This window comes from Euleptes europaea, chromosome 1 (genome assembly GCF_029931775.1).
Source record: "Euleptes europaea isolate rEulEur1 chromosome 1, rEulEur1.hap1, whole genome shotgun sequence".
Taxonomy (NCBI): Eukaryota; Metazoa; Chordata; class Lepidosauria; order Squamata; family Sphaerodactylidae; genus Euleptes; species Euleptes europaea.
In genome coordinates, this window is record NC_079312.1 from 76,017,236 (window position 1) to 76,038,003 (window position 20,768).

A 20,768-nucleotide genomic window follows, 5' to 3' on the forward strand; every position below is an offset into this window, starting at 1 on the left:
CTCAGGCAGCCCCGCCCCCCTCCTTCCCGCCCCCTCCTTCCCGCCCCCCTGCCAGCGCCTCTCTCTGCCTAAATACAGTCCCTCCTCTCCCCTCCCCCAGCCCCACGCGGCGCGTCCGGCCCCGCCCCTTCTTTCTCCTGGCGGTGACGACGAGCCCGCCCAAACTCCCCTCCTCGGCCCCGCCCCGGAGCCCCGCCCTTCCTCCCCCCCCCCGCCCAGCTCCGAGCCCGCGGTTGCTCAGACCCCGCCGCGCCGGCTGCCGGACGGGTGAGAAGGAGCCGGTGCCGCCCGCCCGCCCCGCGCGCCACACAGCCAGCCGGCCTTGCCCAGCCGCCCTCGTGGGGCAGCAGCAGCGGCGGCGACTGCCCTGCCCGCGCCCAGCAGCCAGCCAGCTCGTGCCCCGTCGCCCTCCGAGCCCCCTGCGGCCGGCCCGAGCCCAGCGGCGCCATGGGCTGCACCGTGAGCGCCGAGGACAAAGCGGCCGCCGAGCGCTCCAAGATGATCGACAAGAACCTCCGCGAGGACGGCGAGAAGGCGGCGCGGGAGGTGAAGCTGCTGCTCCTCGGTAAGAGCCGCCGACGCCTACCCCCCCCATCCCCAAATATATGCCGCTTGGACTGCCACCCTCCCCCCCCCACCCCCACCCCCACGTTTCCACCCCGTGCACGTTTACTCGGAAGTAAGGCTCGCTGAGCTGATGGGGCTTGCTCCCCTGTCGGCGTGCCTCCACCCGCACGCCCGTCTGGGTGTTCAGATCCGCTCCAATTCCGCAGCCTCCCACCCCCCCCAACTGCGCCCCCCTCCACTTCTGGGACCCCCCCCCCTTGACCAGCGCTTGCAGTCGCTCGGCCTCTGTGATTGTCTCTCTCCCTTCCTGCGGCGCCACACCCCTGACCGACTCTTTCGGTAGAAGCCAGATTTTAACCCCCCCCCCATTTTTACTCCAGGTGAAGTAGTCTGGAGTAACCGTCGACTCGTGGCTTCCTCCATTTATTCAGATAGATCGGAAACCCCGGCGGGAGAGGGTTGGGGCAGCCCCTCTCCTAAAGCTTTTCAACTCTTCCTGTCGCCCTTTTGGGCCAAGGGGCTGTTTGTAGTCATACCCTTTGAATGAGCGTTACAGCCCTTCCCCTTCCTCTTCTCTCCTTGTCCCGTTCACTTCCCTAATTTAGCTCACTGCTTTTGGTAGCCGGCTGTTTATTTCAACAAAGCGAACTTCTGGAACGTCTCCGGAATCTACATCTGAACCCCCCCTCCCCCATTCTTCCCAAACTTCTCACAAATCTTCCTCAAAAGCATCAACCCTCCAGAGATTGTGATACTCGGAAGAGTCATCTACAGTGCAGTCTTAAACAGAGCTGCAACCGTTTCAGTCAACTGAAGGCAGTGTGCGTAGAAGGGATTAACACTGTTTAGGATTGCACTGGTAAATTGCAAGTAAGCAGAGGCTGCTTGTGGAGTGAGTAACTGAAAACAGTGTGTGTCCCCCTCCATATGACTACTTCCGTTAACTGGCACTTCAATTACTGAATCTTTCTTGTCATGCCGTCCTCCTCTTTCCCCTCCTCCTGCAAAGATGTGAATAGGTAGCTGTGCTGTTCTTCTCTTAGCAGCACTAATGGCTGATTCTTAGTGCTTCCTGCAGTGTTTAGCGGTGTTACTTGTAAGGAACTTCGTTCACCTCTTCCTTTTCTTAAGAACATTAATCATTGCACAAGCTGGGAGAAGTAAAACCAAAGCAGAAGCACTCGTTTTCTCATCATGCTTTTGGGTAGTCTGTCATGTGAACAATTGTGTGAACATCCCAAAGTATAATTTTTATGTTATAAATGCATTGCTAAGTGAGGTGTTCTTTGGATGGATATAATTTCATCCCTGAGAGTGCTGTCCCCTACTAAACATGGCTACTGTATTTATCTGGATTTGTGTAATCATCCTGGAAAAATGAAGGGAATGAATTATTGGCCTGGTTTTGTCATGCAGAAAAATCTTCACTTGGTTTTATCTGCTGAGGTAGCAGGGTATTTTGCATTGAGGAGGCTTGAAAGAGACAAATTCTGTGTAGAATTGACATGCGCTGATGGTGTTCTTTCATTTGCTAGTTCCATAGCAAACTTTGTACCAACACAGACAATGTACACCTCTGCTTCTAAAACACTTTGACATATTGGTTCACTAATTTCCATAGCTTTTAGTAAGAATTTGGGCTGGAATGAACTGTTCTTTAGAAGCAAGAGTCTTCAAAGAATGAACTAATTAATCTTCTGATATCACTGGCCTTATCCTTCTCCCTCTTAGCACAGACTTTCTGTACTTCTAATAACTGTTCCCTTTGTTACATCCTTCAGTGTATATTCCAAGGAAAGTGATTATTGATTCAGTCTTTCAGATCTGGAATTGTGCTTTGCAGTACCTCAATAGCTGAGTATAGCTTGTTGGGCATAGTCAACCCAAAAAGAAGGGAATGCAGGAGAACTGTTGGTAACAGGAGTAGGAAGTTACTTTTGTTTTAAAGTAGATAAAGAACAGGGGAGGAAGTTGCAGGAAAGAATGAAAGGAAGACATCTGTTTTTATTTAGGTGAATACAAAGCTGCTGGAATAAGGTTTGTGTTCGCTATATCTAGAAAGATTGGTAGTATCTGGTACTTTTTGTCCTGAAAAGTAATATTGGTAATCTGTTCTAAGGACGTTAATTTGGAAGCATGCCTAAATTATTTCAGGGAACTTCTTTCCAGGTAAGAAAACATAGGATATGAGGTTATTTTTCCTCATGAACTATTTAATACTGTGCATCAGCAATATTGTATGAGTGTGATTGGGATTTGGGGAAGTTTTGTCTCCATTTTGCAAATCGTGCTGTAGCATTTGGTAGGTTATGATTTTGTCAGATCTGTTGCTGCTTTGAATGGATACTGCTTCTTTTTAATTTTGTGAGACAAGATAATCATTATGAGATAATTTTTTTTTTGAAGGCATTTGTGCTGCCAGTTGTTGATTTTGCCCATTTGCAGGTTTGCACCTACAGGACACCCATCTCAGATGAGGAAAGCTGTCGTGGTGAAATATAGGGGGAAAGGTAGTCTTGAGATATGTGGGTCCAAGGTCATGAAAGGCTTTGTATGTGATAGCCAATACTTTAAACTGAGCCTGGTAACTGATGGGCAGCCAGTGGAGTGATTGTAGAATGTGTTTGCTAAGTCCTCAAAGTGGACCCATAGATTTTCATTGGCATAGGGCTGAGGATAGTGATGCTATTGGGGCCATAAATTATGGTGAGTTTAGTAGTTCTAACCTTAGTTTAGCCTTTCATTTCCCCCTTTTAAAACAAGTAATTCCTTTTAAAACAAGAACCAGATACATACCTATTGTGTTTTTAATCTGTTTAAGCTTTAATTCAGTTATAAATTGTGCTAGGTCAATGGATGAATGCCTTGCACACATGCATTCATTACATTTACATCCTGTCCTTTTCCTATTGCAGCATATATTGGATAGAGGGTGTCCAGGATCCCTCCCATTCAGGTCAGGTCCGCATTTGCTTAAGTTCAACCAGGTTGTTACATCATGTGACCTCCAGTTTTATCCTGGGATCTGGCATGGATGCCGCTGATTTGTGAAATTTTCTCCTGCAGATATTCAGCTGGTTAGGTGAATGTTGCATAACACAGTAGGTTTTTGTCTGTTGGGAGTGAATTATGTTCTTATAAAAAACAAGTGGTGACCCGCAGCAACTTGCTAGAGGGATTTCCATTTCCTCCTCCTCCACTATTTCCTCTTTCTGTTTCCCACAGCCTCTCCCCTTTTCCTGTTTCATTCTTTCCTTCCCACCAAACCTACCTTTATCTGCTCCTCTGTCTTCCCCTCTCCTCCCTGCCCCGGCAGCCTCTAACTAGGAAAACTGTGGCCCTGTTGTGGGGTGCCGGCTTCTGGGCCAGGCCCACTTGCATGGTAGGGAACTTTCAAGGACTTGTGGGGTGGCACCTCACTTTCCTCCGTATCCCCCTGCCCACACCATTTCCTCCTCCAGGCAACCCCCATACCCACTCCCCTTTCCTTGCCTCATTCTCTCCTTCTCAGCCATTCACCAACCTACCTTTCATCTGTCTCCCATCTTCAGCTGTATTTATTATTTATTTGCCTCATTTATACCCCACCTTTCTCCACAGTTGGGACCAAAGCAGTTTACATTATTCTCCACTCCTTTCTGTTTGCACAACCCTGTGAAGTAGATTAGTCTGAAAGTATGTGATTAGTTCAAAATCACTCCGTGAGCTTCCACAGCAAGATGGGGATTTGCACCTGGGTCTCACATACCCTGCTATGAAGCGCCAACCACTACATCGCACTGGCTTTCATAGGGTGGCTGCTGTTGAACAGTATCAACCAGCCTGGCCTAGTTGAGTTATACAAATCAGGTGGTATCAAGTCACCCAGAGGTTGTTTCCAGGCCTAGGGTTGCCAACCTCCAGGTGGGACCTGGAGATCCCTGGAATTACAACTGAACTCCAGACAACAGAGATCTGCCCCTCTCCCAGAGAAAATGCTACTTTGGATGGTGAACTTCATAGCATTATATCCAGCTGAGGCCTCTTCCCTCCCCAAGCCCTGCCATTCTCAGGCTTCACAAAATCTCCAGGAATTTCCCAACCTAGAGCAGCCAACCCTAGGCCTGATGCCAGTGAGCCTTTCCTCACAGGACAAAATAGGCCTGGAAAGCCCCCCCCCCCTTTACTGACAGAAGCAAGTCTTGGAACGCTGGTTGCCTAGCAGTAGCCACTAAAGGAATCCATTGCTTAAAGCTACAGGTGCTTTTTTTACCTTTTTTTGCGTTTTTTAAAACTCCCCTGTGTGTTTGTGTGTGTGTGTTTTTAAGATTTCAGATTTTTCTTCAAACCTGGGGCCCTTTTCATAGCCCATTCACCGCTCCAGTCACAGGTTTTAAGTATCCAAAGATTTGGCTGACTTGGTTATTAGAATATAAGATGAGGCTTCACTCAGGTCTTTGAATTTCCACATTTTATCATACAGATGACAGGCTTGTAACCTCATGTGTAAGAAAGTCGTGGTTTTGAGAATATTCTCTAGATAAAATAGATTGTTAATACTACACTGAAATCTTGGTTTATGACAACTGTAATCCACTAATTTATGATATGTAGCAGTGTTCCTTTTTGCTCTATAGTTAATAACTAGTATTGCCTGTCTTAAATATGTTCCTGCAAGATTTTGTTCAGTGTGTTTGCATTTTTTCCCCGCACAAGTTGTGCTGTTCTATGTGAGTCTGGATGACACATGTTGATGATGGCCAGGCTGGCCCCTGTAATAGTTTTTCTTCTTGTAGAGCTTCCAAAAAACCCAACAGCAAGAAAATAATATCTCATGGCAAGTATGAATAGACTCTAGTGATGGGCAGAGTTATTTTTGGATATGCAAGGTAGATGAATTATTATTCAAGCAATCTTTGAAGTACATAAAAAAGGTACTTAAAAGCACTAGTGTACATTGTTTGCTAGATTGAATACCATTTTACATTTCTATCAGAATTTTTAATGCTCTGGTTTTAAGCTGAAGCATAACTGAAGAATTATTGACGTTAACTTGGAATGGTTGGAGGGGAAAAAGACTGCGCTTCACATAGAGTGGTAAATGAATCAGTCATGCAAGACATCTTGCTGCCTGGATACTAATTGTTAATGCTGTTCTTAATGTTAAAAAAAATCAGGGATTGCTTGTTAATTTCAGATCATTACAGCGCATGAAATCTGGTAAGTAAATACTTTAAATAGAGTGAAGTTATTAAGGGCTATTGAAGTAGTGCTCTGCTAGTGGGTTTTATCAGCAAATCCTTGCTGCAAGATTGTGTTTATAGCTAGGGCAGAAATGTTAAATAAATAGGCAAGGCTCACAAAACCGTTCTCAAACAACATAAAACAACACAATGAAACAAGCAATAAATATATAATAAACCAATAAAGTAAGTAAAACAATTTGGGAGTCTATATTTTATGTTTCCAGCAGCGCAACACAAATCAAAAACCCTGTCTGAAGAACCACATTTTAATCTTCCCCTTGAAGCTCAAGAAAACGTAAGGTTGGTAGGCTTCTTTAGGAAGAAGGTTCACCAACAAGGAGACATTTTTGTGAGACGACAGTCTAAAGTCCTGTTGACAAACTAAAGTCATGCCAGAGTAGAGGATTTGTGTTAGCTGTGCAGGTTGATGTCAGTCAGAGACCATGTGGTTGTTGGTCCCAGGCATGGTCTGAAGGCACCTGGTGTAGCAGACTCACTGAAGCTGAGCAAATTGGGGGTCCGTGCCTGGATGGGAGGCCTGCTGGGATTCTTGAGTATGTCATGTTGAGTTATATGGAAGGAAAGTGGGATACATATAAGAAATAGAGGGTGATGTTGTATAGTAGTTAGAGTACTAGATTACAACTCAAGTTCAAATTCCCACTCAGTCTTGAATCTCACCAGGAGATCTTGGGCCATTCTGGCTCTCAGTATATCCTGCCTCACAGGATTGTTGTGAGGACCGAATGTGTGGGGGAAGGACCATGTACACCTCCCTGAATTTCTTAGAGGAAGGGTCAGAAAAATATGATCATGCAAGTCTTCAAACAGTTATTTTGAAGTGTAGTTTTCTTTCTCGTTTGATGGGGTGGGGAGCAGTTGCTGTTTTTATTACCAGTCTAATAAAATTGATTTAATCAGTCCCAAGTGGTCACATTTTGTTATATTTATTGTAACACTGTTTTTCTGATAAAACATCAAATGACCATCATCTACCTACGCAGGACAGTAATAGCATACCCACAGCAAATATTTTTGTATTGGTCGGTTTCTCTGATTTAGGGTAATAGCTGCAACAATCAGAGGCTCGACTTCTTGTGGGTGCTCAGGTTTATTGCCTTATTATCACTCCATTGAGGCTTTTTTGTGGTTTGGCTGCAAAGGTGTTCTTAGCGGGATCCCCTTTCATTTCAAAACTTTCCCATTCCTGCTTCTCACGCACATCCTGAGCTGTTTTTTAAAAGGTGTTCCTGATGCTTATACTACACAGGCACTGATGACTCCCCATGCAATGAAGTAACCAAGGGTGGTGCTCACTTAACAAATCTGCCATTTTGGGACTTCTTTTGCTCATCTGCCAAAAAACCTGGGGTGGGGGGTGGGGACAACCTTGCCTTTTTTCTTCAGTGTTGCGTAGAACTCTGCTTAGGCTGTGTCACATACATTCATTGTTATAAAGACATTGGAAGTTTTTTCGTATTATAACAGCCCATTTCAGGAAGTCTGTACTCTAACTTCATAAAACTGTGGCTGCGTGTAACTGAAGCACGGCCCAATCAAATGAAGCCCTCTCCCCTATTTGGGAGAACACTTAAAAGTGCCGATCAGTATCAAAAGCCAGAAATTGCACAGTGCAAGGTTTGGGTGACGAAAACAGCTTCTCTAAATGATTTTGCGTTGGTGTAAAACTTTCCAGTTCTGGATTCTGATAGTTCTAAAGTGGGAGTGTCGAATGGTTGAAGGATGTCATCTTTTAACCAGATAGTTCAAAGTAGACATCTTCATCCCAGTGACTCTGGAATAAGGGGTGGAGAATTGTGATATTAGCCTTTGTCTAAAAACAAGACACTCAAAGGGTTTCCCTCAATTAGCTCTCCTCCCCCAATAGTTTTTAAAAGAGAAAAAGAGTTTCTGAAGAGTTGTTGGCCATTAAGCCTAGGGAAAGAATTTTGCTTAATGCATTTCTTAGTGGAGTGTTCTCTTGAAATTTTCCTTGCTTGCTGCTTTCCCTTTGGGGCTTGTTGCTTCAGTGTCTGAGCACTTTTAATTTAGATTGCCTCAGGAACGAGTTAACAGCTTTTCTAATAATTGGCTGAGCAATTTCTGATGCACCCAGGTACCTCTATCTTAGAGGACCAAAGATTTTTTTTAATCATTGAAATGCAAACTTTGGTTTCCATTTAGCAGCAGAAACGGTAAATGAAAGACCTACTGAAGAGATGAGATATGGAAGGCAAAAGCATTGAATATCAATTTTCAATGAAATTGTGCTCTCCAGTTTCATTCAAACAACTAAAATGCATATTATTGAAACCAAATTAAGACTTTCATTTCCCTTGACAGCTTTGCCCCACAGGAGATAACATTGAAATGGGCTGTATGGACAGAAATAGTTTATAGCAGCCTTGAAACTGTAAGTTCAGTTTGACACGTTTATGTCATGTGAAACTAGAGTTAGCATAATGTACTGCTTAAAGTTGATGAGGTTTAGTCATGCTGGAGAACATATGCTTCTGTTTTGAATAGGTGCATCTACTCGCCATCTTGTTGGAAGCATTGGTGATAGGCTCTATGGTTTTTTTTGTAGTCGGTTGTACTTATTGGTGTGTGTTTAATTTCATTGACAAGATGAAATCCAGGCTTTCTTGTCCATTGAATCTGTACTTTGGCATGAGAACATTGCTGTTGAAACTGCCCGGAGGGAAAAAATCGCTATTGGCAACAATCTGTTCCATCTATATATGCATTTTGCTGTCCAGGCTAATAATTTATGTGAAAAACAACACCCACTCTTTACATGGCTATTCAGTCGTGTTGGTGAAGCAAGGGGTTCTTCTGCTGCATCAGTTTCCCTCCTAGTAAATAAATACATAATCACTTGGAATAATCAATCACTAAAAGTAGGTAATACCCTCATCTGGTTGGCCCAGGGTAGCTTGAACTCGTCAGATCTTGGAAGCTAAGCAAGGTCAGCCCTGGTAAGTACTTGGATGGGAGACACCAAGGAAGTCCAGAGTTGCCAGGCAGAGGCAATGGCAAATCACCTCTGTTCATTTCTTTACTTGCAAACTCTACAGGGTCACCATAAGTTGGCAGCAACTTGATGGCACTTTGCACCACCACCAAAAGTAGGTAGTACTAAGCATCTGAGTCTCTAGTTTGTAAGGACATAGGCTCTGTATACGATAAATTTGTACTTGATTATGGGCAGTTAACACTTCTGCAACAATATTCTCTTTTGTTGGCATTTTTTTTAGTGATTTTAGAAGTGAATGGATTTCTATTTGACGAGGCTTTCCAGTATTGTTAATAACAACAACTGTTGGCTCAAATCACATGCACATTGTGGGTTCATTAATTCATTTGGATAAGAGTCACACACCTCTGCCAGATTATAGTGCTTGCAGCTTATTTTTAAAAATACTTGCATAGGAAGATTTCTTGGATGAACATGATGCCATCTGGTTTTTTTGCAGGATGTGAAAAATTGTGTGTTAAAAACTACATTATTTGAAAAAAGAGCTTTCACATATGAAGCAAGTACTAACTGATTACATCATTTCTGACTTGAGCCTGCAGTTAGCTTCTGTAGATTTTACTCCTCTGTACAAAATAATCAAGAACTTGATCAACTTGATTAAAGGGGAATGATTGTTTATTATACTGCTTCTTGGTGGAGGGGAAAAACCTCTTGTTTATTTCTCACCGCCTGAGGTCTGAATGCAATTGGGTAAGTCCTGGTTTTCATCACTTGATGGTGGGGGATATCTAGAGAGTAGAAAGGAGTAGATATTCCACTCATCAGTGCAAATGCACCTTGGGGCTAAGGTTAAGCTTGCATATCCTGGGTTTGTGTGATTAACACAATTGGCAGTGCTATAGATTGTTATAGTATTCCACTTATTCTGATACAAAACATCAGCACCTCATCTATTTTTGCAGACAACCTCTTTCCTTTTTCCCTTTGTAAGCTGCTCATTACAGGAAAAACACTGTTAATGAGCCCTACAGCTCAGTAACATTTTGTTCTGTTTTGAAACTTACATAAATACTGGACAAAGGAGGAACTAGAAGGGCCTCTCTGAGGCTTTTTCATTTCCTGATTTCGGCTAGTAGTCTCAGGTAGTATTGTTTGTGTCTGGCTTTCAAAGATCCTACTATTTGGAGTTGCCCATTTGTTACTTTTTCAAGTGACTGATGATATTGCGTTTGTGTGTGGCAGCTCATCTGTTGTGGAGTTATCTGCATTTATTTGTTTACAGTGAAACTCATCTGAGTGGGAAGTCATCTCAATCTTTCAAGGTATGGAAATATGCTATGTATGAGATAATTGCAAGTATTCACACTCTTTGGAGTAAGATTAACACTGTGTTGGACCAAACTTTGATGAACTGTGTATCAAAAAGTTGCTTCTAAAGCTAGTATATAAGGCAGGGGAAGAATTCTGTAAAAAAAAAGGTTAACTTGGACCTGGGCGTTTGTTCGTTAGTATATAGCCAGTTTCCCATCACTGCCTGAGAAAATTCTAAGGTTAGTGACAAAATGTGTTTGTTTTGGAGCCATAATGTTGCGTTACCCAGAACCTAGTATCCAATAACAAGGCTTTGGCCTGTGCTTTTTGATCAGCCCAGCCCTGGTGTTACTACTGCCAAATAAAATTTGGCTTCTAAGTTAGATGTTTATAAAGCAGGGGTAGGGAACCTTTTTTCTGCCAAGGGCCATTTGGATATTTATAACATCATTCGCGGGGCATACAAAATTATCAACTTAAAAATTAGCCAAGCAATATGTTTCTCCATGGCCCGGGTAGGAAAGGGTTAACACAGTATGTTGGGCGATCCTAGCAGCTCCATAACAAACAACTCTTCTGCAAGGGGGAAAAAAGTTCCTTTTCTTGGCCAAACAAACTCACGTCTGCCTTGAATATAGGCTATTCCTGTCCGCGGGAGGGTTCAGATCACCAGCCTTAGATCCTTCTGAGCTAAAGATCTGCCAGGACCCACGAAGGGCCAGACCAAATGATTTCGCAGGCCTTAAACGGCCCCCGGGCCTGACGTTCCCCACCCTTGTTATAAAGTCTTCAGGTTTATATAACCGTAAGCCAATAGAAATGATCAGAACACAAACATAAAAGTTTGTTTTGAAACTGCAGTTCCAACTGCTGTTTAAATCCTAAGAGGCTTTCCTGAAAAGGTTGAAATGGCAGGACAGGTGACCTGTTTTTTCTCTGCAAACAACTTACTTGCAGCTATTTCTAGGTAGACGTTTGAGGCTAGGCGTGCTTCCAGGCAGCAGCCCCACCTGCAGCTGCAGCACAACACAGGAAATAAGACAGGAAGTATGTCAGTGAAGAGCTGCTTGCTAGTGTGGAGGTTTAATGCCAGATTGGCTAATTGGGCACTAATGAAGCTGAGCAAAATTTGGATCAGCATAGTTTCTGCTTGACTTGCAAATACTGCATCTTCTCATTCAGTAAGCTGTGCTGTTGAAAGTATTCTCAGAACAAAGGCTGCCATGTGAACTCTTTTGTTGAACTTGAGCAAAGATCTTCCAGGGCTTAAGTGGTTGGAAGCCTTGCTCACAGGGGGGAGTAAAGCATCTGTGCCTGATTCACAGAGTTCCTAGTTTCAACCTTGCAGTGCCTAATGCTGAAAATGGTAATTAGATCTTTTGGGGAGGAGCTTTTGGTACAGGATTTGTTTGCCAAAGTTTCGATCCCTGCTATCTTTAGTTGAAAAGGGTCTTGGGTAGTTGGTGCTGGGAAAGTACTTTCTTTGCCTGAGACCCTGAAGAACTACTTACGAAGGGCGTTTGCTAGGCCTGAAAATATGAAATCATCTTATTGATTTAGACTATTGCTCTCATTAACTTAGCTCACATTATTTAACTCCAGTTTCAGCATCCCGGAGTGTGGGTAGGAAACTAACTCCAGTTCATCCAGGCACCTGTTTTGAGATGTTTGGGGAATGGGAGCTTGATTCAGAGCTTCCAGTCTTCTATCATATGTTCTGCCTGTGTGAGGTTGAGGATGGCAAGGAATGAAGTGCACATTAAGCACACTAGGAAGCTGTATGGTGCTCATCAGAGTCAAATCTTCGTTAATCCAGAGGCATCTGAATGCAGTTAAATAGTTCCTTTTGCTGTATGGGATCCTTGAATGTTTCATCAGCATTTCAAAATGATTCTCATCCAATAGAAAATCTTTGTTAGTGACGTTAGTGTGACTGCCTGTTACACATAATTTTTTTTTTATAAAAATATTAATAGTAGCTGTCAGGGCAGATTGGATTTAAATCAGATAGATTTAAATCACAGTTTAAATCACTAGTCAGTAAGACTAGATTTTCACGATTTAAATCACTTCTCAGTAAGACTAGATTTAAATCATGGTTTTCTATATAAACAGCATTTCTCATGATGTTGTTTCATTCAGGCCACCAGGCCTTGCATTTCTTTGTTGTAGTGTTTGCATTTTGCATACATGCCTGCCTTACCCATAGGTAGAGGAACTTCGTTACAGTATTCCCAGACTGGGTCTCTTTTGCAGCCTGCTGCCATTATAGGTTTTCTACTCCAGGGGGAAAATAATATGATAAATCTCAGGCAATACACTCAAAGATCCCAAGACTTGTGGAGAATTCTGCTCAAAAGGTTTCCCCATCATTTTTACTGTTTGCCCCTCACACCTGACTCCTTGGGCAGATCGGTTCCACTCCACTCAATCTTCTATTCATTGAACTCCTTGAAACTTAGCACTTCAGAGGTAAGGGGTTGATTCTGTGTACATAGATTTGCAAAGGAGCAGTGGGATTAAGGTGTTTTTCTCAACTCTGTATGTTTATTTTATAACATTTTTTGCTTTGAAGAAGAGGCATGTTATCTCTACAGACACAAATTCTCAGTTTTGAGAACTGCAAAACCAAGCATCTGTTATAATATCTTCTAGATAGAAAAATTGCCCAAAATATTCTTACAGAAACTCCTATGACATTGTGAATGGATTAATGGAATTCATTTACCAAAAAATTTAAACATTGCATGAATATACAGCCTCCTGCTACATAATTAAAAACAAATCTTTATTTCATAATGAATAATCTTTGGACTATAATATTAAATAGAAAACTCTCTAAATAGATTTTCCTCAAGAAGCATTTTATCAAAAAAATCAGATTTAAATTTTTAAAAATCCAATTTAAATAAAGAAAATCTGGTTTTTAATTTTAAAAAATAATTTATTTTTATTCCCCCCCTGGTAGCTGTTAACTCCGAATTGGAGAAGTGTATGACTGATGAATAACTTGACAGACCAGAAAACATTACTGACACAAGATGGGCATTGCTACCATCTGTTTGCCTGCTGCAAACCATTAATTTGTTAAGCTTTTCTTCAAAGTTGCAGTAGTATTTTGATAGACTGAAGTAGCTGAGGTCCATGGGTGGAGGCTAGAAACGTTATCTAACTTCAAAGATATTTCACTGTTTGCCTTTCACACATAGCACTTTTCCCCAGCAAACATGCAAGATGTTGTGTCGATTATGTGGCAATGAAAAACAACAGTAGCATTAACTATTTCATTTAGTCCTTTCAGCCTGAGAAGGAAAGCACTAGTTCGATACTCATATATTACTCAGTGGGGTGGATCCAACCATCCTCCAAGGAACCTTCATCCCACCTCCAACTTAAGTGGTTCTTCCTCCAGTGGGGGAAGCTGAAGGAAGCAGAGCTAGAGGAAGCTTCAAACTTCGCTTAGTGGTGTGGTAGACTAGGGGTAGGACTCACCACAGTGTTAATGACCTAAAGGACTGTATTCTTCCTTTATAAACACAGGGATGTTAATTTTTTTATTATACAAACAAGCTTATAATATTTATTCTGGTACTATTGGGTGCAACTTATCCCTTGTGCACCTTACTACCAACACTAAACTCCTGAGATTTCCTTACAAGTTGATTCTGCCCACTCCTCCGGAGAATTGGCCTTGACCTGGATAGCCCAGGCTAGCATGATCTTTTCAGATCTCAGAAGCTAAGCAGGGTTGGTCCTGGTCAGTATTTGGATGGGAAAACACTAAGGAATACCAACATCACTTACAGAGAGGCAGGCAGTGGCAAATCACCTCTGAACATCTCTTACCTTGTGAACCCTACAGGGTTGCTGTAAGTCAACTGCGACTTGATGGCAAAGAAAAGAATTGGAATAGCTGGGACTCCCTGCATAACGGGAGGGTGAACATAAAGAAACAGTGGCTGTATTCAAAAGGGAATGAATGGACAGTTAGCTAGGACACATACTGGGGCTATTACTATTATCATTGGGAGAGCTTAGCCAGAAGCCTAAACTGTAGTGGCATGAGTTGAATATTAGGAGGGCTGTGAAGTTGTGAAAAAGGAAGAGGAGCCTATTATACCACTGTTAGTGAGAAACAAACAACTATATCACATGGGGAACACTTGGAAACATCATATTTGCTTAATGGAAGTCTTTCTCCTCCTTAGTTCTGGGAGAGAACTAAAAATCCAGAGATATGAGACTTCTTTATTTAGTGGGGTCACATTGACTGAGTAAAATTCCACTAGCTGGGGATCTCCAGTTCTGGTCATGAACTGTGGGGGACTTCAAGCAAATGACATAATTCTGCCACTGGTGTAGTTCCCATTCTCTTAGTAGGATGTGTAGCTTTATTCCTGGAAAGGTTTCCCATATTATTCCTACTTGACAGTCTGAAGAAACTGCTGTGATTCTTGACTATGCAAGCTCTACTGACCCCAGTTAATGTAATTGATATACTAGTGGTGTCAAGAGCTACTATTCAGCACTAGCTATGTTATGAGGCCTTGCAGGAAATCTAAGGGGGCATTGACCCCGCATTCTGGGAACTGCCACGAGTTTTATCTGGCGAATGGCATTTTACATATTGTCAAATATAATTGCTTTGTGAATATGTTGTAAGCAATTGCTCAAGTTCCAAATGTCTCCTTTTTACTATGATGTTGAATAACACACGGAGTCTTCAAACCTCCCCCCCCCCACGCTTGGTGGTCAGTAATATTGAGTGGACATTGCCTGTTTGTAGCGGTCCACAAATGAGGTGCCCAGTACTGAACACAGATCTTTCTGGCATCTAGATACCCAGCACAAAATGAAAGATCTGCCTTTCCTTGGGGAAAGGAGTTTCTTACTTCATTCTAATTGGGGGTGGGTGGGGCGGGGGGAGTTCTCTAGCAGATGCAACAAGCAGTTGGTCTCCCTTTGCCCTAGGCTTTGAAGATAGCTGAAAGCAGCAAGAATCTCTCTTGTTGTTTGTGAGTGTAAGACCTGGTGTGAAGTGAGAGACTGAGGATTTGGGACAGGAAATGGATTATGGCTGAAGTAAATAAACTTTTTTTTTTGATTCAGCAAGGTGACGTACTTCTCTGGAATTCAGTTCATTATCTAACATTTCCTACAAGCAGCTAGCTTCTTAAATTTTTTGTCCAGAGCATCTCTAAGTCTCTTCTGTATTAGTTGCAATATTGGAAAAGAAACTTGTCAGTATCATGGGGTAGAATTTTCCCTGCAGATTTCTCAGGCAGTGAAATCGCAAGAGAAATGCTCTTTGAGGGCGAGTTTTTGTTCCCTGAAGGGATTTTCTGCTAGATTTTTTCCTTGTATTGTCCTCTATTGGGAGTGCTATAATGGTGTTAGCATGTTAAGACTTCAGTGCACACATTTAGTTTAGAGAAAGATAGGTAAAAAAAGGAGATCTCTTTGCAATTGTGACTATTACTAGAAGGATGTATAATAACAGCACATTGCTGGCCTTAGACACAATGCACAAAATACTGTATCCTGTAGATCTTTGGCGCTTTCTCCTGTCTGGCCTTGTGGCTTGTTTGAACCCCTTGATGGGGTGCTCATTAACAGACACCCCACTGTGTATCAGCTGCTGAAGTCCTCATCATAAGACCATACTAGGTTTAGTGGGGGTGGAAAATCTAGGAAACAAATTTTCTGTGGGTTAAAAAGTCTAGGCATTTATGCAGATAGCTGCAAGGGGATTTGGAGTTGCCTCATGGTAATGGGGAATAATATTTTCTCCGCCTGCTTTTTTGTTTTGTGAGTGTGCGTGTATCCTCCAAATCTCCCTGTTCCCACTCTGGTATGTATGTACCAGTATGCAACGCATTGGGTAAACTCCAGCTGTAAGGAAGGGATTTGAAATTGATTAAAATGCCATGGTGGAAAGGGTTTACCCTCCCCCCCCCATCCAACCCCTATTCTGCACTGCTATTATTACAAAACAAAACTGTGGGAAGTCTGTTTACGGATTTCCTACTGTCTCGTTTAGTTTGGTTGTTAGCCTCATGCTTTGGAGAGAGTCCTGCTACCTGAATCCATCTAATGGTTGACATCTAACCTTAGAACCACTTACTTTCTACCATTTGCTGCTGTGGTTGAACACATGAAGCTGTCGTATACTTTATGCTGGCCAATGGCCATAACAATAAATGGTAAATGGCTGTCTTATACTGAATCAGACCCTTGGTCCATCAAAGTCAGTACTGTCTACTCAAACGGGCAGCGGCTCTCCAGGGTCTCAGGCAGAGGTCTTTCACATCAGCTACTTGCCTAGTCCCTTTAACTGGAGATGCCGGGGATTGAACCTGGGACCTTCAGCGTGCCAATAAGAGGCTCTACAAGCTGAGCCACAGCCTATCCCTTAAAAGTGTACCATTCACTGACACCAAATCTCGAAAACAGGCACATTTCCCCATTCAGACAAGAAGGCAACTATACACACAGTTGGATTCCCCTCAGACATAACATCTGAAAAGGCCTTATTCTGTCCTCCACTTGAGTCCGCAGGTCAAGGGAGGAGAGGGACAATTGTAGGCATCTCAACAACAAAATCACATGACAAAATATGTCGGGGAGAAGTCTTGCCTACAGAACTAGGTTAGAAACCTTATTTCTGAGGGCAAGCCTTTCCACTTGTTAGGAGTCGGAAGGAAACTTTCAAACAGTTCCATGTGCTTTCTGAGGCAGTACAGTTGGGTGAAGGTCGACACCTCACGCTCTTCTGTTCCTACCCTGTTGTCCTGACCCTTGCTTGCAGTCCTTTATAGTCCTGTGGGTATTGGTCGTGTGAAGTAGGAAAGAAATGTTTCATGAAAGCCCTGGTCAAGACTTTCCATTTATTACTGCTTTAAAAATGCTACCCTGCTGTATCGATGCTAATGGATGCTTATTAACCATTGGTATATCTGCATGCTTGTTTGGTGAATGGTTACATACCTCTTATATTTTAAAGTGGGGAAGGTATGGCTTTTGCATGTACTTTACCTATCACAAGAGGCTTTTGCTTTGACTGCTGCTTATTGTCAAGGTGCAAGTGTATAGTACCATTTTAAGGATGTAAATTATTAAACAGTTATTAAACATTTGAATGATAAGGATTAATTTACCATTTATGTATTTCTGTAATGTAAGGCCACTGATGAGCTGCAGAGTCTTTTACTGAGAGCCAAGAGAGAAATGAGGGGATCTGCATGGTTAGCCCCCCCTCCCTGTATCTGAAGCCTTTTCTAATTAATGTGTTCATGATAAAATTTTAATAGTCTAAAGAGTTTATCAAAACAAAATGTATATCACTAGCCATTTTGTTTTTGTGCACTTTGAGTTCTGCTTTAGACATTTTGATTCCCAACCTTGAAGAACAGAGTTTTTCGCTTGGGATAAGAGATGATTTTCCCCCTCCCATGTTCTTGTATCTGTACTGCTGCAGCTGCTATTGAAAGGCTGGCTTTTTGAATATGAATTTTAATACTGCTAAGCCATATTCCCTCTGCTAGCTTTAGTAGGAGGAATTACTGACTGCATTTTCTATTCCGAGATGCAGCAAAAAAGAGGAAGTGTTAGCAGCCAGCAGGACTGTTGAGACGAAGTCCACTTCCTGCATCTGGACTGAAAACCCAGATGTGGGTAGGGAAGATTTTAAGGTTATGCTGGTCATGTTAAGTAGCTCTTGTTGCTTCTTGAGACATGATTAAGGCTGCTGAAGACATGTGACTGGGATTTGACCTGTTTCTGTATGTGTGGAGTGTGCGGATCCTGCACTGTAAAACGTTAGGCTGTTGTTGAACATGTTGTATTGGACAGGTGTTCTGATATGGGGCTTCCTTGCATTGTTAAGCTAGTAGTCTTCTGGACCCAGTATTGTCATCCTGGATGAGCAGTGGCTTCCCGTGGTGTCAGGTAGTAATCTTTACCAGCCCTGCTACCTGATACTCGTTAACTAGAGAAGTCAAAGCTTGAATCTGGAGCCTCTAGAGTCCAGAGCTGGTGCTCTTTTGCTGAACCTTCAGGATAAGCACTCACAGGAGAGCTGTGTTAAGGCATTGACAGATAGAAACAAGAACCATTAATTGCTTGCTGTGGCTAAAGCGTGTGGCTTAAGCATCAATAGCAGCACAGTCAGAGGCTTTTAAACCGTGTCAACAAGCATGTAGATGACCCAGTAGATATTGTATGCGTGGACTTCCAGAAAGTGTTTGACAAAGATGCCTCATCGAAAACTTTTGAGTAAAATTTAACCATAACGAGATAAGAGGATATAGCCTTTCATGGATTGGTAACTGGTTAAAAAGCGGAAGCAGATGGTAGAACAGATGGATATTTTTTGCGGTGGGAGGAGGTGGACAGTGGGGTCCTCCAGGGATCTGTGCTGCTTAATTTGTTCATAAATGACCTGGAACTAAGGGTGAACGGTGAGGAGCAGTGTTCGTGCTGATATCAAATTGTTCAGGATAGTGAAAAGACAAGGTGATTGTGAGGAGCTACAGTTCTGTCAATCAGGAGATTAGGCAATAAAATGTCAGGTGAAATTCAGCAAAAGTGAACATCAGCTGTTGGAAACAGGATGCTTGACTAATGAACTATTATGAATATAATACATTAATTTTGCAGTTATTATGAATGCACCTCTGGTTTTTTTGCCCGAGGGGCAGTTTTTGTGTGTGGATCTTAGCCGAACCAAAACACACCATAATTTTGAGAATGATGTAAGACAGAATCCCAGATTTGATGCTAACCCTAGCCAGCTGTCACTGGCTTGGCAAACATCACCTCAGAGGATATCAAAAGAACGTAGACAGTCTTTCTGTCTACGTTCCAGCCCAGAGACCTTTTACAGCCTGCTCTTAAGCTTTGCACCAGTTCTAAAAGTACTGAGTGCAAGCAACACGTCCTCAAGAAATGTTTCACTGTTCTTTCCCTTTTTGAACTGACATTTGCTTAAGCCTGACACTTCAGCCCTGTTCACATGTTACAATGAATGCACGTATATCTTGCAAGTACATATGTACACCTGTTTGTAAGAAAAAGCCAATGCATGTTCACGTTACAAGTTAAACTGGGGACCCTTACTTGGATAAATTCGGGGTTTGAATCACATCTGTCTTCTCCCTCTTCCATTGCAGTGGGCTGCAAAAGCTGGCCGCTGATAGTATATGGATGGAAGTGGGGATGAGACGGGGGGAAAGGCGGAGAATGCTGGCTGTTAGAGCCAGTTCTGCTTCAAGTAGGAAGGGCAAGTTCTGTACATCTCGGTGTTGCAGTTCACTTATTGCAGATTTATTGGAAGAAAGAAAAGGGGTCTGGCATGCAGAAAAAGGGGTCTTGTATGCATCTCTTTCCCCTCCCTTCTTTATCCCAAACCTAATGCTGCCAGTGTATCCTTTTATTAGTACTTCACTGCCCACATTAATTTCATGTTCCTCTCCAGATGGGAAGTAATATTTTGCTTGAAGTGGAGAGCCTTGACGTGCTACAAAGGTACCAAAAAAAAAAAGCATTTGTGATTAATAGAGCTGTAAAGTCACAGGTTTTGCTTCATTTGTGATGGTGCCCTATTATTCTAAGGCAGAGTGTTAAGAGCTGAGCCTGCCATGCAAGGCAGAATGGGATCCTGTCATCAGTCCTCTCATTATAGCTCTCTCATTGGGAGTTGAATTGGCCTGCAAGGGCAATAGCATTCAGACACTTAATAATTTTACAGCTTGCAAAAACATTTCTCCTACTGCATCTTGGTCTTTGTTTTAATTTGGGTGCGTATGTGTGTATGTAGAAATGCTTTTGCTAGGTCACTAAACTGAATTTTAGCCTGATCTTGACTTGATTTTAGCCTGATTTTGTTGTTCACCCAACCTGTTTTGTTTAATTCCTGGTTCTGAGGCCTATGTGGTTCAGCTTCTTTTTACCACCTGGCTCTCTCATTCACTCTGTGTGCACCATTGATCTCTCTAGAAAGGTGTAGCATATCTTCTGTTGGGTTTCCATGTAGCTCCTCTCAGTGTTGCCATTTTAGGAAGTTTTGTTTTTTGTCGCATGAACTTATGTTTTAACCAGAAAGTGAAAAACGGATCCCAAAGAATAAAAATCCTCCTTAATTTTCTAAAATGCACACGTCTGAGAAAGGCTTGAATAAGACTTAAACATATTAGGGGTTTTTGTGTGTGTGTGTGTGTGTGGGGGGGACAACCACAATGTAATAGTGAAGAAATACTAAGCTATTTGAATGATTTAAAAGATATTTTCTCTTTATTTCTTGAAGCTAAATCTTCTTGAATTAAGCTTTTGCTAAACTAGAACTGAAAACTAGAACTGACTAGGAACGGCTTAGATGGGGTTTGTGCTGATAATGGTAGATGAAATTATTCTAAAGCGACCAAATCCATGACCAGGCAAGAGTTCAAGTACAAAGTAGCATTGAAGGGGTAGTGAATCAAAACTTTATTTATATTTATTTATTTGGTTTATATCCTGCCTCTGTCTGGCTGCTTATGGTAGAATTATCTTCAGGAGACTAGGGACGGAAGCTTTTAAAAACTTGGTTAGTTTCTCTGTCTGTCTTTCTCCCTCTTTTACTTTCAGGCTATTGGTGTGCCATAAATTACTAACATAAGTATATGTGGGCAAGTAGGTACTAAACGTTT

General features: G+C 42.4%; 1 protein-coding gene across 1 annotated transcript in view; it reads left to right on the plus strand.

Annotated features, from left to right (window-relative positions):
• The first annotated feature begins 400 nt into the window (after positions 1-400).
• GNAI2 (G protein subunit alpha i2) overlaps positions 401-20,768 on the plus strand; it is a 152,190-nt gene continuing 131,822 nt past the window's right edge. The window contains exon 1 of the mRNA XM_056861175.1: positions 401-565. Coding sequence (XP_056717153.1) covers positions 448-565 — 118 coding nt within the window. The 5' untranslated portion in view covers positions 401-447. The remainder of the gene's footprint in view (positions 566-20,768) is intronic.